The sequence below is a fragment of the Anas acuta genome, chromosome 8 (assembly GCF_963932015.1).
Source record: "Anas acuta chromosome 8, bAnaAcu1.1, whole genome shotgun sequence".
NCBI lineage: Eukaryota > Metazoa > Chordata > Aves > Anseriformes > Anatidae > Anas > Anas acuta.
This window is the reverse complement of record NC_088986.1, coordinates 15,475,772-15,491,601: the sequence shown is the minus strand read 5'-3', so window position 1 is coordinate 15,491,601 and position 15,830 is coordinate 15,475,772. Positions and strand designations below refer to the sequence as shown.

At 42.5% G+C, this 15,830-nt stretch overlaps 1 protein-coding gene across 4 annotated transcripts in view; it reads left to right on the top strand.

Annotated features, from left to right (window-relative positions):
* The first annotated feature begins 9,163 nt into the window (after window positions 1-9,163).
* Window positions 9,164-15,830, top strand: part of COL24A1 (collagen type XXIV alpha 1 chain) — a 151,121-nt gene continuing 144,454 nt past the window's right edge. For all 4 annotated transcript variants that reach the window (XR_011098786.1, XM_068690206.1, XM_068690205.1 and 1 more), the window contains exon 1: window positions 9,164-9,333. Coding sequence is in view for 3 of the 4 variants with exons in the window: in XM_068690206.1 (XP_068546307.1) it covers window positions 9,179-9,333 (155 nt within the window). In the remaining variant the exon portion in view is untranslated. The remainder of the gene's footprint in view (window positions 9,334-15,830) is intronic.

Sequence of the window (15,830 nt, the reverse complement as noted above, 5' to 3'; positions counted from 1 at the left end):
GGTACTAAAACATTAAAAGAAGCTATATTTAGATTCCTTTAGATACATATTCAGGGGTTTTGTAATTCTTAGTGTAACCTTAATCTGCAAAATGAAATCATAACTTGGGGTTGACTTTTTGGAGCATCTCCTCAAGAAAGAATGTAGAATAGCCTTTCAATTTTACTGATCTTGTTAACTAAAACCTTCTTACTTAACACAATGATCATATAAAAGAACAGAGATAATGATTGAGCTTGGTAAAATGAGATGAAAATTTAATTTGCACATTGAACAGTAAAACTTTACATATAGCACTAAAAGAATTCCAGACTGAGTGAATGCCCTCGTAGAAATTACTTATGTGTTGTTCTACCTTATTTTTCCTGAATACTCACTGTACATTGGTCTTTGCTCATTTGACTCAATTTGCTTTGAAAAGTTCTCTTTCTCCAGTAGCACCTACCATCTTCATCATGAGCTATAAAGTTTATGGAACTACCTATGGAATGTAGTACCTCCTAACATTAATCTGGAGTTAAATAGTTTCCGGCTTTTGTAAACTCCAGTTCAACTCATCCTAGAATAACAAATCACTTTGAACAGACAATTTCCTTCTCTTATTTACAGCTGACCTCTGGTGAGTTGCTGCAGCTAACTATTTGGGCAGTTAGCAACCTGTATTTGCATGTACATCTGTCAGATTTTTATTTAATCTTAACATTATTGTGTTTAAACAATGTTCACACTCAAATTTAGTGTTGTATTTAAGACTTGCTAAGTTCAAATTGCCTGCCTCTAGTTTGATGTTTCAGAGCCCAACAGTTTTTGAATTATTCCAACAAGTCTTAAGGTAAATATTTTGGGAAACAGGTGTTATATGGGGAAATATTTTTACCATTATTAATTTTATTGTTTATAGAGAGATTTTGTTCAGAGTGACACTGTCCCAACCCCATGGGAAAGCACAGTAAAGCTCAGATTCTACACCGGCTTACAACTGGAGCACTAAAAGAGAGAGCATGATCAGATCATTTCCATTGTGTTTAATTTCCATAGTCCATATAACAGAAATTGTGGGGAAAAAGAAGTTTAGGAACTGCCAAATCCATTGCTGATCTGTGTAAAACTGGGAGCTATCTTTAAAATGTACCATTAGTCATTCAAAATTAGAAATACAGTTGGAAAGTACAGATGAAAGACTGGGAAAGAAACTCTAAATCTGCCTCTTCCAGGGTCGTTGTTCTTAGGGAAATGCTAACGTGCAGAGTCATTTTAGATGTAGTAATAGCATATGTTCATAGTAGGAATAATGAAAAAAAAACAAACTTTGCCATTGACATATGACAGCGAAATACCTCAGAAAGGAAATTGATTCAGTTTTAGGAAAGCATTTATTATGTTTTCAGTCTGCATACTTTTCATTTTTCTGTGCAATGTAAGGGTTTACAACATGGTAATACTGAGAATACTATATTTTGGTGGCTTATGCAGGAATATTCTTAGTAGTACGGCAGTAGTACTAGCACTGGAAATGGGAAAGGAAAATAAATGAAGCATGGCATTATTTCTATTTTATCTGTATGAACTCTCAGATCAGTTTGATTCTGTTCAAATGGCTAAATAGTTGCTCTCCTGTGGGTATCGTGATAAAACTCCCTAGGCTGCTGTATCATAGTATCCAATGAAATGAACTACAGTACCAAACTATCAGTAGTTTGTGATAATAGTGTAGACTATTAGACTTGTAGACTTCCTTTACCCATCATATGCAGTTACATGTACTTACATATGTATGTCCAGAGACCATTCACATTTCGCAACACAAAATAAAGTATTGATGTGAAAAAAATCCTCCCAATAAGTCCAGAAAATACAAATGTATTAAGCAGTACCTAGAGAAGTTGTAGGCTCTCCATTTATGATTATTACTGAAAACAAGTGCTCACGTGAGAGCATGTCATAATCTTAAAAGCTTCTACATGTTTCCTGATCCCAGCCTCACAGGTGTTTGCAGCAGTGCTTGTTACTGACTGCTGTGCAGGGGCTGCACAGGCTTTGCCACGCCCAGCATGACTGGGAATGCACAGAAGCAGAATTTCAGGAACCTGTGAAACTTCAGTGTCAAAAGGTGAGGGACATGGACACTGCCAGAATCCGCAGGGCCAGGTGGCACCTGGGCAGAGGTTGTCATGTCTGAAATTTAGTCCAACTTTCTGAACTTTGTCTCAACAGCTGTCTGCAGCCCCTGACATACTACATGGGCAGAGAGCTTGTGCGTGACAATGTCAGCCAGCAAAGGCAAGGGCCATTCTGGGAGGGTGGTAAGTGCAAGAAGCAGCATCAAGAAGCAGCATTTGCTCAGCAGTTGAAATAGTGATGCCTGATAAAGATGTTTGTGTTCACATATGCATTTTAATACTTTATTTTTAACATAACAGCATGTACTGTATAATTCCATGTATGGATTTTCTATTTTACAGTAATTTTAATACAACCAAAAGGGTCATGCTGCTGGCAGTGTGTGAGAAAAACATTGTATGCTCTTCCTCTGATAGGGCTTTGCTATAGGGAGTGATTTGAGGCATCTGTTACTGCAGGGCAAGGAAGTTAAAGGAAGCAGGAGAGGGTGCTCAGCAGTGTGCGACCGGCCTTCATGCTTTTCCAAACTGAGCCCTGAATTCAGTGTGCTGTCCCATGGATGTGTTTTCCTTTGAAAGCTACAGGAGTGTGTCTCAGAAACATAAGGGTCAAATTAGCTTTCTTTTTCTCTTTCTAGTGGGTAACACCACAAGAGAAAATAAATGTGATCAAACCATATCAAATGGGAACAATTAAGTACATTCAGCTTATTAATCACAAAGAGAGATTCCAACATTAGGGGCCATCTCAGCATTGTGTTGTTGTTGTTTTTTTTTTTGTTTTTTGTTTTTTTTTCTGCAGAGACAAAGTGAAGCAGATCCTAAGTCAGAGGGAATAAAAAAAAAAAAAGCACTGAAAGAGGAGCCTGAAGTACTGGGAGAATTTTCTGCAAGTCTGAGTTGCGTTAGAGCAGGCAAATGCCTGTAATCACATTTGCTCAACTTTTCTCAACACGAGAAGTTCTCAGAACATGTGACCGGGAGTTAATTAGAGGAGAAATATGGTGACTAGAGACCTAAAACATGAAATAGACCCGGAGGCAGTCCAACCGGTGGAGCAGCAGGCCCTGGGCAGTGAGAGCTGCTCGCATCTGGCTGTCCTGGAGCCCTGCTGTGCGCATGCTGCCTTGTGTCCTGTCAGCTTCTGCAGAGGTGTTTGCCTGGAAATGTGGTCAGGCACGGGCTCCTGCTGCTCAGAGCCTTCGTTGCCTGCCCATCAGGCCAAACAGACAGGTAGGTCCCTGACTGGAAACAGGCCTGGCGCCCATGCTTAGGCCATGTTCTGGATGCAGGTCCTCGAGCACCACAGGGCTGTGGGGAGGTGATGACGTGGGCTGCGACTGGCAGGCCTGCAGCCAAACTGGGCACCTGTTCCTGGCCTACAGGGAAAATTGTTTCCCTCTAATCTCCACCATAAAATCATGTCTCGAGTTAAGTGGTCAAAATGCAGCTTTTACTGGTCTAGCTCTCCAGCTGTGAACAACCTCTCTCTAAACTAGAGCCACATCCTTGGTCCTTTGGATACCAGTGTTGGGAACAGTATGAGATGCACAATGTCACCAGTGTTGTGCTTCTTATTTTGTTTCTAGCACCTCACAGTAAATTGTTGATTCTTATTCCCACAGGCAGTAATGATGCTCCTACATAAGCCTCAACTTTTCTGTGATTATGTATGATTACCATACTTGCAGTTTTTATTCATGGATGGGCTTTTCCAGAACTTATAACCAATAACTATATCTGAGTGAATTGTAGATACTTAATCCAGTGGTTACAACCAATTTCTGCCAGTGTTAGCTTTGAACTTCTGTCAGTCTATAAAACATAATGAAGCATTTGTGATCTCATTCTGGTGGGCAAAAATTCCAGATCAAAAGAAGTTCTTTTAAGCTTCCTTCATTTTATTATCTACAGTTTTATTTCTAAAGGCTATTATGATTCACCAGATGAAAATGCTTAATTAACAGCTAGTAAGCTACATTGATTCCTTTCAAGAACTTACTTCAAAGATGCCAGATGAATTATGCTTACAGCTAAATTAGCATTCTTGATCTATTTTTGGTGAAGATCTTTTAAAAATATACATACAAGTGCAACAGGGAGCTTAAACCAGGCAACAGTTGCTCCCTGTGTGCCAAGGAGTGGGAGGTGAAGACGGACCAGTGCTACTCCAGTATAGCCACAGCCACACTTAGGTGGGACCTCTCCCATGTTTCAGCCCACAGGGATCCTCCCACAGACTGAAATTCAGTACTAAAGTTTTTTAAAACAAACAAAATGGAAATAGAGTCACAGAAATATGCTTTCCTCAGAGCTGTGTTGTTTCAGGTTGCATGCCCTGTAAAAAGGGCTAGATTCACAGAGGTGGTAAGGCTGAGGTTACAGCAAACCTGAAATATGAGCGAAATAAGCATAAACCTAACACCCAGGGACAATTGCCATTTTATATATTTTTTTACCACTAAACAATGAAAAGAGACCATACAAAGCACTTTGAGATCGACTTTTTTCTTGTTTTTATCTTTTGTTTTTCACTTTTATGTTGACCCAAGCCTACCGATGAATTTCATTTTTTATTAGCTCACAAGCATTGCTCTCAAGAACAATAGGAAGAAAAAAAATATTTCTTTTACAACAAAGCAAAGTCCTTCACTGTCTGGAAAAATGAAAACTCTGGACGATGTCAGTACAAACATCTATTTCTTTCCTGAATGAGAATGATACAGAGGAAGCATGCTCTGCATAACGATACTGATGTATAAATAGCAATGATAAGTTCAGCAGAAATGTAAGTGGAGAAAACAAACCAAACATTTTAAGTCTGGCAATTACAAATTCAATTTCTTTGCTTGATGGATGAAAGACCACCATCAGGTGCAGTGGGAAGAGTAGGAGCTTTATTTGTCTTTTTGCCCTTGTGATTCTGCTGCAGCAATAGGCTGTGGCTGAGACATCCTCCTGAGCCTGTGAAGGTAGAAGAGGCAGTAATTTGGCTGCTCTTGGCACACCTAACAGCGGGGTTTGACCTTGAACACGAGCACCGTCAGGAGGGATGGACATGAGCAAGCAGGAATGGAGGTGAAACATCTCCAGAGTGGTTAGGGGGGAAAATGCTGGAACAAAAGATGCAGCAAAAAAGAAATCCTAGCTTTGTATTTGCCTGGACCAGGGTAGACAGAAGGGGGCATAGCTGCCTCCCTCTGCCACCTCCCCCTTTTCTGTATGTGATTAAAAAAATCCTACTGAATTGTTACTAAGATTTCAACTAATGTAAAATCTAGTACTCGTTCAGTTCCCTTAGTTATTTGTGCTGCATGAATGCTGCTTGGTACCACAATAACTGACAGAAAGGGCTGGAGAAATACACTCCTGCCAGTAAAGGAAAAGCCTCTCCTTTTCTGAAACAAGAAGGATTCTGACGTATTTGCTGTATCACAGGACTGGAATCTCATTCAGAAATGGAGCAAAAGCAGTTCCTTAAAAATTCGACATCTCAGCCATTTCAGATCTTCTCTTCCTTATGCCTTTGTAGCTTCTGCTTGTATTTTGCATTGTTAATGCTGAAATATCAACACTTGGTCCCTTCAGAGGGGATAGAAGAAATGTACAAATACTTCTGTGGTGGCTGGCAACTTTGGCCCTTTGCTTCAGAGGATTTATGCTCGTTAATTTACTATTGCTGCAACCTCAGTATGATTAATAACAAGATTTGCTTCTTTCTGTTAAAAGACTCACTCCAGAGCATCCTGGGCTACTAAGAACTGGAAATGACCTCCGAAGGAAGTTTCCTCCAGGGATGAATAAAGAAGGTCATCAGAAAACCAAATCAATGTTCCGTATTACATGTGTGCTCTGTTCTGTCAGAGCGGGTTTCAGTAAATCAGGCTCATCAACTGCACCTTTGTTTGCTGCCAGAGACCAGATAAAAAAATTGAAGGAACATGTTATTACCTATTGCCATAGAAAGAAAATGAAGGGGTATGTTATGGGGGAGAGTTACTGTTGTATGGAAAGTTCCTCATGCTCCACATCTAATAGAAAATGGTTTGCCTGGAGAACTGTAAATAAGAAAACACATGGCACAAATTATAGCATAAGTGCTAAACAAATCTTAAACTGTAACCATCCTCTTGAGTTAGGCATTCTTTTAGCCATCTTCTGTCTCTGGCATAAGCTGAGGGCTCCAGCAAATATTATTTTACTAAAAGAGTTTATTTTATTTGGAAGTTTGATGCAAGAAAAGCAATTCCATCACTGCGAGAGGCTGCTGAGCAGTGGCGCTACCTGCACGTCCCCACACGTAGGGAGGCAGAGAGCATGGCCTCCGTCCTGGGTCCTGCAAGGCTTTGAGAAAAGGGCTGGTTGTGTGACAGGAAATGCCTCGGTTCCTGCTCTGCAAAAATAGTCAGAAGGAGCTTTTCTTCAAGAGGGAGCTGTGTTTGTGAGTCAAATACAAGTTTCTGTGGACATGCATTATAGTAGAGGAAGTTTCTCAAATCTTTTAAGCTGTTGCCAATTAACTGCAAATCTTACACGTGATATATCTTGAGTTCCCACCTGGACTCAGTCAAATGAAGGAACTCTGATAATGTTTCTGGAGTACTTTTGATTAACTAAGTGCATTTTACAGTAAGCAGGGTTGTTACCTGCTCTGTGCTTTATATCTAATCACATGAGACTTTCAGCAAAATCATCATTAAAATTTACTAAGCTCAGGGAAAATTTTTCCAAGGAAATTTTGGTGAACATTCGGTATGAGTAACATCTGTCCGATAAATAGCAGAAAATGGCTTCTGTTGGTGCTCTTGCTGTTTTGAGTAATTTAATCTTATGTCTGAAGCACTTTTAAAATTTTGTCTATTATTTATTGTGAATAAATATCTCATTCATGGCAAAATACCTTTATGTAATGTGAAAATAAAAGACATATGTTCCCTTTACAAAAAAAAACTTCACTGCAGAAGGATTGCCTTCATATTTTTCTAGTCTGTAAAGATAAAAATAAAAATCTTTTTAATTCTGAGGTGGAAAAAAGGAGCTTTTTTAATGCTAAAAATCAACCAACCAACAAACAACACCTGTAGATACTTAAAAATTTGGTCCTCCAAGCAAGACATCAATAACTGCAAAAATGCTATGAGTCTTCTGTGGAGTAGAAAGTTTTTTCATTATACAGATTGTGTCTAACTTTAGAAAGAAATGGGAGAATGGGAAAAAAACAACTGAATTTCACATACTTTGCACTATCCATGAATAATTACTGACAACAGAATTATGTATGAAATCACACCAATTGCCTTGAATCTGTCACGTTATCTGAAATAAGTCACCCTCAGCTAACAAAGCTGTCAGATGTCTCGAATACCTCCAGCAAGATGGGAACCCAGGAACTGGTGGAGCACGCCCTAAGCTGCTGAGAAAGCAAGAAAAATACATCTCGCAACTGCTCTTGTTAGCTATGTGCACCATATACAGAGGAATACATGCTCCAAGGGTGAGGGCTGCCTCTGTGGGGCACGTCCCTGAGGAAAGGCAGTTGCTTCTGCCCTGACAGACACCTGTCCTGCATCCTCAGGAGCAGCTGGTAGTGTCAAGGCAGCCTCTGACACTGCTTTTCTCAGCCTGACAGGAGTTTATCCCTCCTCGCGCACATCTGGTGTGTATTTATGTGCTGTGGAATGTGGAAAAGTAAAAGCTAAACACATGGGTTTAACCCATTTCACCTAAAGAGGTGAAAAGTGGGTGTTTAGATATTATCAGGTCTGTTGCTGGCAGTCATATACACACTGTGTAAATCTCATGGCACCGCAGCTCCCAGGTGTGGAAAGGCATCCAGGGCAGTGGCCTGCGGAGCCCAGCACATTTACCCTTATGGTCTCTCAGTACCCAAAAGATCCAGGAAAGTGCTCAGGTGCACTTTCTCTTGCACAGCATTTGTTCCTGGTCCCACTGAACACTATGCAGTGGCCTGGCATAGACAGATCTCCTCAGTAAACTATGGTTTGAGTAATGATGTCACCTGGAATGAGACAAACCTGGGTCATGCACCGATTGTGGTATTTTGGGCTTGCATGCAGTTTAGCAAAGCAAACCCGGGGCTGGAGGGCAGGCAGAAGAAGCTTCTTTGCCATCAGCCCATGCAGGGTAGTTTCCGTGCAGCCAGAGAGGGGGCAGAGAGGGAACACCTCACAACCACAGCCATAAAACATCGTCTGGTGGCACGGCCTGGAGGGGTGGCTGGGGCATGGATCTTCCTGCCCCTCTGCTGACCAAGGCCAGATGGGCTCATGCCCTGCCCTTTCTATTGCACCTGTCCCAGTCAGGTGCTTTAAAACAGAAAACCATCAGTGCCACAACATACATCATATTGGAAGATGCCCAGCATCAGATGCAATTTTTAACCTGCTTTGAAGTGTGCCATTTACAGTGACCCCCATTCACTGGGGGCACAAGGTGTATTTATGCTGTGGAGTGAGCCAGAGCTGCACCTGCTTCCACCACTGTATTTATCCCTTTTTCTAAATAGCTGCCTTATTAGCAATTGTTGATTCTACTTTAAAAGGTGCTAACAGACAGATGACTTCACCACATAAATCACTTCAACATAAAGATGGATGGGCTTTATGCAGAAGTGAAATTTGGGGCTTCTTCTCTTGCTTATTTGTATTAACAGGAATGTATGCAAATCTCCTATCTCCCAGCAGCTACAATAAATTGCTCTGGGGCACTTGAACCCCTTCCAGCTTGATTTAGAGGTTCAAAGGAAATGTAAATGTATCCTTTAAAAAAAAAAAATGAGACAGGGGCAGTTGACAGGTTTTAACCCCATGTTAGCAGATTTTGAAGGTGCTGAGGTTTTCGTGTGATATCACCTCCTTGCATGTGGGCTCCTATTCAATAAGCAGGAAAAATGTAAATAGCACATGTGTGAGTAATCCCAACACATCGTCTGATCGTTAGAGATGCTGTGGCCCTCTGTGCCAGAAACAGCCCTAGCAGCCTGCCTGGGTAAAACCCAGGTGGGATCTATTCTCTCCACTTGCCATGATCAGTCCCAAATGATGAGCCTCTTTCCCTATAACCCCCTAGGCCTAGGCTACCCCTGTTTTGCTGGGGTGAGGTGGCTGGGGCCTTCCTCTGCAGAGCTAGCTCTTTGTGCCTGGGTGAAGGGAGGCTGTGCAGCTGATGTGGGCATCGCTGTGAGAAGTCCTGTGTAAGTAGGGTTGTTAGATGTGTTGTAGTTGGAGCACTGGACTTAGTAGGGTTTGAAATGAATTGATTCACTGTAGAATGGTGGTGTTTTTTTGCCCCTTGCTTTGGGGGGAAATGAGTGTGCTTTCTCCTATAGTTTTTGACAGATGGTTGAATGCAGTTGCTAGTGCGGACTCTGTGTCCGAGTAGAGGCTTTGAACCATTCTTTAGTTCTTCCTCGCTGTTTTCTTTTTCTGTTACTGTGCTTATGTATGAGTGTACGGAAACCCCTTCAGGACTAGCTGTAGGGTTAAATGGTTGTTCAGCTATGCTGCTACTGTGTGAGGCTATAGCTGTTATATGTGTGAATATCACAAAGTGGCTGTGCATATATTTGTGACTTAGGCCTGTGCTTGGACTTCTTCACTATAACGTTTCTCTTGTGGCCTTGGTGTAAAACAAGGGAAGCAAAACCATCATTGGCTTTTTGTAATACTTTGAAAAGTGTATGAAAGAACGTTCTGCTTATTTTGCATGCACTGTATCACTGTTTGCAGGATGCACTAATTACTCAGCCTTGTTAATTTTAGGATTACAGGTATATCTTCAGTTTTTGTAGCTAGTGAGAAAAAGAAAAGAGAGAAGATAGCCTAATAAATAAAACATGCTGTGCTCAGCATCACTTTTAAGTCTTTCCTATTAACAACCTTGGCACATATCAAACTTCCATCAGATACCAGGGGAGAACTTTTGCTGCCTGTTCTGGTGGTGTGCAGCTGCTTCCCCTGAGTTTCCACTGTTCCAATTACGTGTGTCACACTACACATGAGGTCTTCAACGCCGAGTGATTTAGCTTTGTGCTAATAAGTAAAGCATTTGGACTTCTGCCTGCTGAAGTAAGCCCTCATTTTTCATATCCAACATGCCTTTGCCTCAACCTGCAGCACACTGAGATTTAATTTCAGTAATTTAAAGCTTTGTCAGCTACCTCTTTTGGGGTGCTGGGTAGACTGGGGGGACCTGAAAGCATTCTGCTAAACAAAGGACTTTTTTGTGTTTTTTATTGTGCTTAAAAATTGAAATATTTTCAAGGGCCTACAGTGCCACAAAAACCTCTTCTTGTCCTTAAAGGCAGGATGTTCTTGGTTTGTTTCTGAAAGCTGATGGGCACTTGGGGTTGAACTGGCTGTGGAAACACTTAGGAATAGCTGTTCTATCCAGTGTAGTTCTACCCTATTGCAACCACAAACTTCATCCTGTAGATCACACTCTGTGTTTAGCTCAGAGTTTAAATGCCACATTTTTCTGATAGCTTGATAAGAAATGCTAATGAGTTTCTAGAGCTCTCAGTAGAAAGTGAGTTTATTCATGACTAGAAATGTGCTCCACGTTTGAATAAGGTACTGGTGTCCCCATTACATCTGTCCTCCATCACATGCATGTGGAGATTTTGCTTGCAACTGTAAGGTAACATTTGGATTTTTAGACCAAAAGCTGGCTTGAGTGCAGCTGTGAGTGTGTGGTGTACTGCGGAGTATTCCTGTCTTGGTGTATGCCACATACAGTGTGGAGAGGAAAACAGACCAACAGTGTGGCTTGCTGAGGCACATCTTTAGCTTCCTGTTACACCATTGCAACAGAACAAGCAGTGTTTGGTGGCAGGATGATCAGATTTGTCTGCCATCTGGGGCAGATGAGCTAAGACCATGGTACCTGGGCATGCTCCCACACTCGTGGCACTGCTCGCTGAACAGCATTAACTTCCACCCCTGCTTACCACTGGCAGTGTTTGCATCCACTGGGCTGGCAAGAAAAATGTCTCCTCTGCTCTTGAGGATGCAGGGAAATGGTCAGTGAGGAGCTGCAGCACAACTGATCTGCTGGATCTGAGGAAACAGCTCTTTCACCCTCTACAGGGAACAAAACAAGGATGTGTGCTAACTGAAACCAGGACGGTTTATCTCTTTCTCCACTGAATTCATCACTCAGCAAGAAACTATTGTAGGAAAGCATTCCCACTGTTTTGGCGTGGCAGCTGCATTGCTTACTTGTCCTGGGAGTATCATTGTGGTAACATAAGAAAGGATGTGTGTGGTTTTTGGAGAAAGAAGAGCTCAGAGGGGAAGGGAACAATCTTCAGTGTCGTATTTTGGTGAAAGAGGTTTTGTTCTGGGTGACAACTGGAATCATAACACGTTTACTTAGGGACAGTCTGTTTGGTCAGCAATATATGCCAGTGACTTCCTTCCTGCCAAGGACTCCAAGCCTGCTGTGAGCTTCTCTCCATGGTGCAGTGTGGGACTGGCCTGGAGTTACCTGTCTGAGCAGAGGAAGAAGTGAGCCCTGTGCTGAGTTTTGGCCCTGTGCGGTGCCACATGCAGCTTGTGGATAGACTCCTGAAACAGGAGCAGAAGTCGGATTCACCACAAATGGTTAACTTGTACACAGCTCCTCTTTCATCCAAACCAGTTTCCTTCAAGTATTGCAGACTTGGGGACAGCTGCATAAAACAGGCTTTTAAGTAAAAAATTGCTGAAAGCTCTCAGCTTTGATGCTTTCCACTGGCACTGTCAGCCTGCATTCAGATACCTGTGTGAAGGAGTAAAATGGCAAATACCTACAATTTTTACTCTGAGATACTTGCCAGACCTGGAGGTGTCAGAAGCAGGACTGCACGTATGTTTTTTGTAGCAGCATATAGGGACTGTAATACAATGGGATTTCATTAAAAAACAGTGGTGCACTGGATGCCTTTGGGCCCTGGCAGGCAGGTGGGTGCTGAGCAGGACCACTCTGCAGACCACAGCTCCACTGCTGCACACATGGCTGCACACCAAGAATCTGCTCGCTGCTTGCAGCAAACCTGGGATCCTCTGCTGTGCATGCTCCTGTCCTGCAGTGGAACAAGGCAATATGAACTAGTTTGTATCACATCAAAATGTTTGTGAGAGTCATTCCCTTTCTTCCTCCTAAAACCATTGCGTGAACTCAGTCTTGTAGTTGAGCCCAGACCCTTCCTGTGATCTCCCTGCTGCCTGCAGGGCTGTGGGAAGCTGTGGATATGATGTTTCAGCAGCACCCCTAAGTCCCTGATAACCCTAACTCAATGCAAGAGCTATTTCTTCTGGTACTCCAACCCTTGCTAAGGGCACCTGGGTGAGGGCAGGCTCCGGGCAAGGGCTGCAGGAGGGGGGGCAATGTGCTGCTTCTCTACTGGGGCCCCTTGCAGGTGCAAGGCCATGGCTTGATCTGTGGGCAGATGTGCTGTGTCGTCTCCTTCTATAAATGGCTCTTCTTGATTATCGGTCTGTCTTGCAGCTTCCGTTTCACTAGCCTACATGTAACTTAGAGCAGGACTATATATTTGCATCCCTACAGCCAGCTCCATGTCCTTAATTATATGTCTTCATATGCCTAAGGAAAATTTCAGGTTTGAAAAAGGGTGAAGAAAAGAAAGGACCCTATATTTGTAGGACTATGTGTTTTTTACCATGTAGTGTTTCCCATAAAGACTTTTGAGGCTGATTGTTGTTTTATAGTAAGGCTGCTTTACATGACACAGAAGGGAATTTGAAGCATGACTGCTGGAGTTTTCTGCTAAAGCAGTGTGGTGGGACTGGCAGAAACGGGAACCTGTCAGAGTCCAGCTGCATGAGTGTGATAGCCCTCTTCTGATAGCCCGCTGCCCTCCCTTCCTGTATAGGATGCTCAGATGTGCTTTTCATGGAAATTGTAACAGTCAAGGACATGTCCTGGCTATCCTGATTTCAAGTAGATAAAAGGGGGACTCCTGAGCCCCAATAGTAGAAACCAGTGTAAGCTCCTTGCTGTGAAGAGTGTTTATTCACTGTCATTACAATGTTCATTACAAGTTTCCTATCGTACCTGGCCATTTGAGCCATGTTTGACCACACCAAATATTTTCCATTAAGGTGTTGCTTACTCTTGTCTATTGTCAAACATCTTATGTTCTTCTCAAACATACCATGTTTTCTGGGTTTATAGTATCTGCACAGATTACTTTTTTCCTTCCCCACTCCCCCATAAATAACTTGTGCAAAAGTCACCAACCACAAATGCTTTCATTTTCAGGGCACCTGTAGGATTTGCTTGTTCTAGTAACCTTCCTACAAGAAAGTCAGAATTCACTCTAATCTAGAGTGAAGAGGAAACATGACAAAGCTAACACAGATTTCTTTGTTTTTAATGCACGAACCACAGTCTTTTCCATTTCCTCTTCTAAAACAAGACTGGAAAGCTCATCAAAAAGATGTATTCATTCATTTTAAAAAGTTGAATCAGGAAATGAAATGGAAAAGTAATTTATGCTAGATGTTTTCTGGTGTTTTTCATTTAATGTTCTGGGAGACAGTTCCTTTGCTTTGTCACCAGTTTGCTTCTGTCCAAGTCCCAAAACAGGTATCAATGTTTAATGTGCCTTATAGATGCCAACTGGTTTTGTTGGATCTCTTATTACCTTTCTATTATGGATGTAGGGCTTTGGCAAATGGTAGAAATACCTGTTCACTAAACCAAAGTGCCAGATGCGAAGGACTTTCTTTCATTTACAAATGTATTGTAAAGAATGACATTATTTCTTTTTTTTCTTGTTAATGTCATTTGTTGGCTGATGAAGGTTCCTGGTTAAGCATGGGTCTTACTACTAGATGATCTGGAAAAACAAAGATGATAATCACCAGGGAATCCAGCAGGCCTGATTCTACTCTTCTCATTAGTACAAATCTAGAATATGGTCATGGAAATCAGGGAGGTGAGTAGAAAACAAATTTGAAGTGAGGACAGAATTCATTGAATGTATGTGATAAATATAAACAGCTGTATTGAATAGTGAGTGTACTTTTTGATTAAACTTGCTCTTGATTATGTTTACCAATTACCCCTTTGGAGCTAGCCCTTTGCTCCTGTCCCCAGCACTGGTGACTGGGGAATGTAGCTGAGGGCAGCAGGGTTTGGTCCCAGATATGTTTGCTCCTCTCTAGCTGCTGTCCCCGGTGGATCAGAGGAGAGATGCTCATTCCCAGCTCTCCACAGTGTCATGAGTTAACTGCTCTGCACAGGCTGCAGAAGCCCTGCTGAAGCGTTCTTCCAAGGGCCACTACTCAGGCCCAGAGCAGGCACTTCGTGTCGGTGAGAAGGGCTGCAACAAAGCCACGTTGCAGAGGAGTCCAGGTTGTGCTGGAGCTGGTGGGCAGCTGGAGGGAGTTGCTATCACATGCACCTGAGATCCCATCTCACCAGAATGAAGAGGGTGGGGCAGGGACCTGAAACAACCCTGAGTCTTCCTCCTAGCTCTAGAATGTCTCACTTTTTTAGGGGTAGAGGCTGCTTCCATATGACAATAATACTGACTAATCCTCTAAAATTCACTGTGCAATTGTATAAATCTTAGTGCAACTATACTAGAGGCATGTTCACCTGTAATGCGGCTGATTGAGCTGGCCCACAGAGCAAGGCATGAAATGGAGTCCTTTGACAAACCATCCACCCTACCTCCCTCTATGTTCACATCAGCACAGCTTGCTGTTTCAGTGTCAGGAGTGCTTCTGTACTGCCCAGGCACTTGCTCCATTGCCATGAGGTGAGAAGCCAGTAGTACCAATGTGTTTCAGCACAGCTGCTTGGTGCTTGCGTTGGTCAGGCTGAGCGAGCTATGAATGTTGAAGAGAACATGGCCCTTCAGGCAGGACACATGCCTCAGCATCGACAGCTGCAGTCCTGGCAGAGGCTTTAGGCTCGGGAAGACTTCTGTAAGCCTGAGGATGGCATTGCACCATGGTTTGTCCACAGACTGAAAAAAAAACACCAAACTTGTTTCATCCAAAGCAGCCTACAAGTCAGTGAGGTTCAACAGGCTGGTATCTCACATTTTACTCTTTCCACTGTTATGTCAGTCTGATACAGTTCTGGATCTTTAAAGACAGGCATTTTGGCAACTGGTAGTTTTCTCCATGTCCTTTCACACCTCAGCTTCCATCTTTGTTAAAGGGAAAGTCCTGGATCAGAGAGCAGAGGTTCAGACTCCAGGTGAGGAACAGGCAAAGGTCCTAGGGGTGAAAACAACTCAGCCCAGAGGCTGCTGGCAGTGGAGGCCATCTGTCTCTGGATCTTCACGTTAGGAAGCTGTAAAGCAGTCCTAACTGTAAGGTCTTGCAAATAAACTTCCCGTGCTTCATTCTCCCTGAAGAAGCAAACAGTGTCAGGTTCAGGTTGAAAACCCCTTTTCTTCATGGAGATTGATGCTCTCCTAACTACATCTGACACTGCTAACTTCCAAGTTAGGCGTCTATCTTCTTCCAGATTTAAAAGGGGTTGAAATTGTTTGCATAAAGCTATGGAGTCTATATACTAACCTTTCAAAAGGTTGGGTCAAACATAATCTTACAGTTTTTCTTCAATTCTGTGACAGGTCTGAAAAAAAAGAAAAGGCCTTAAAGGTTATTCTAGTACAGACTAACACCTCACAGCGGAGTTAACTCCCCTCTAAGGCAGTCGCTTAAC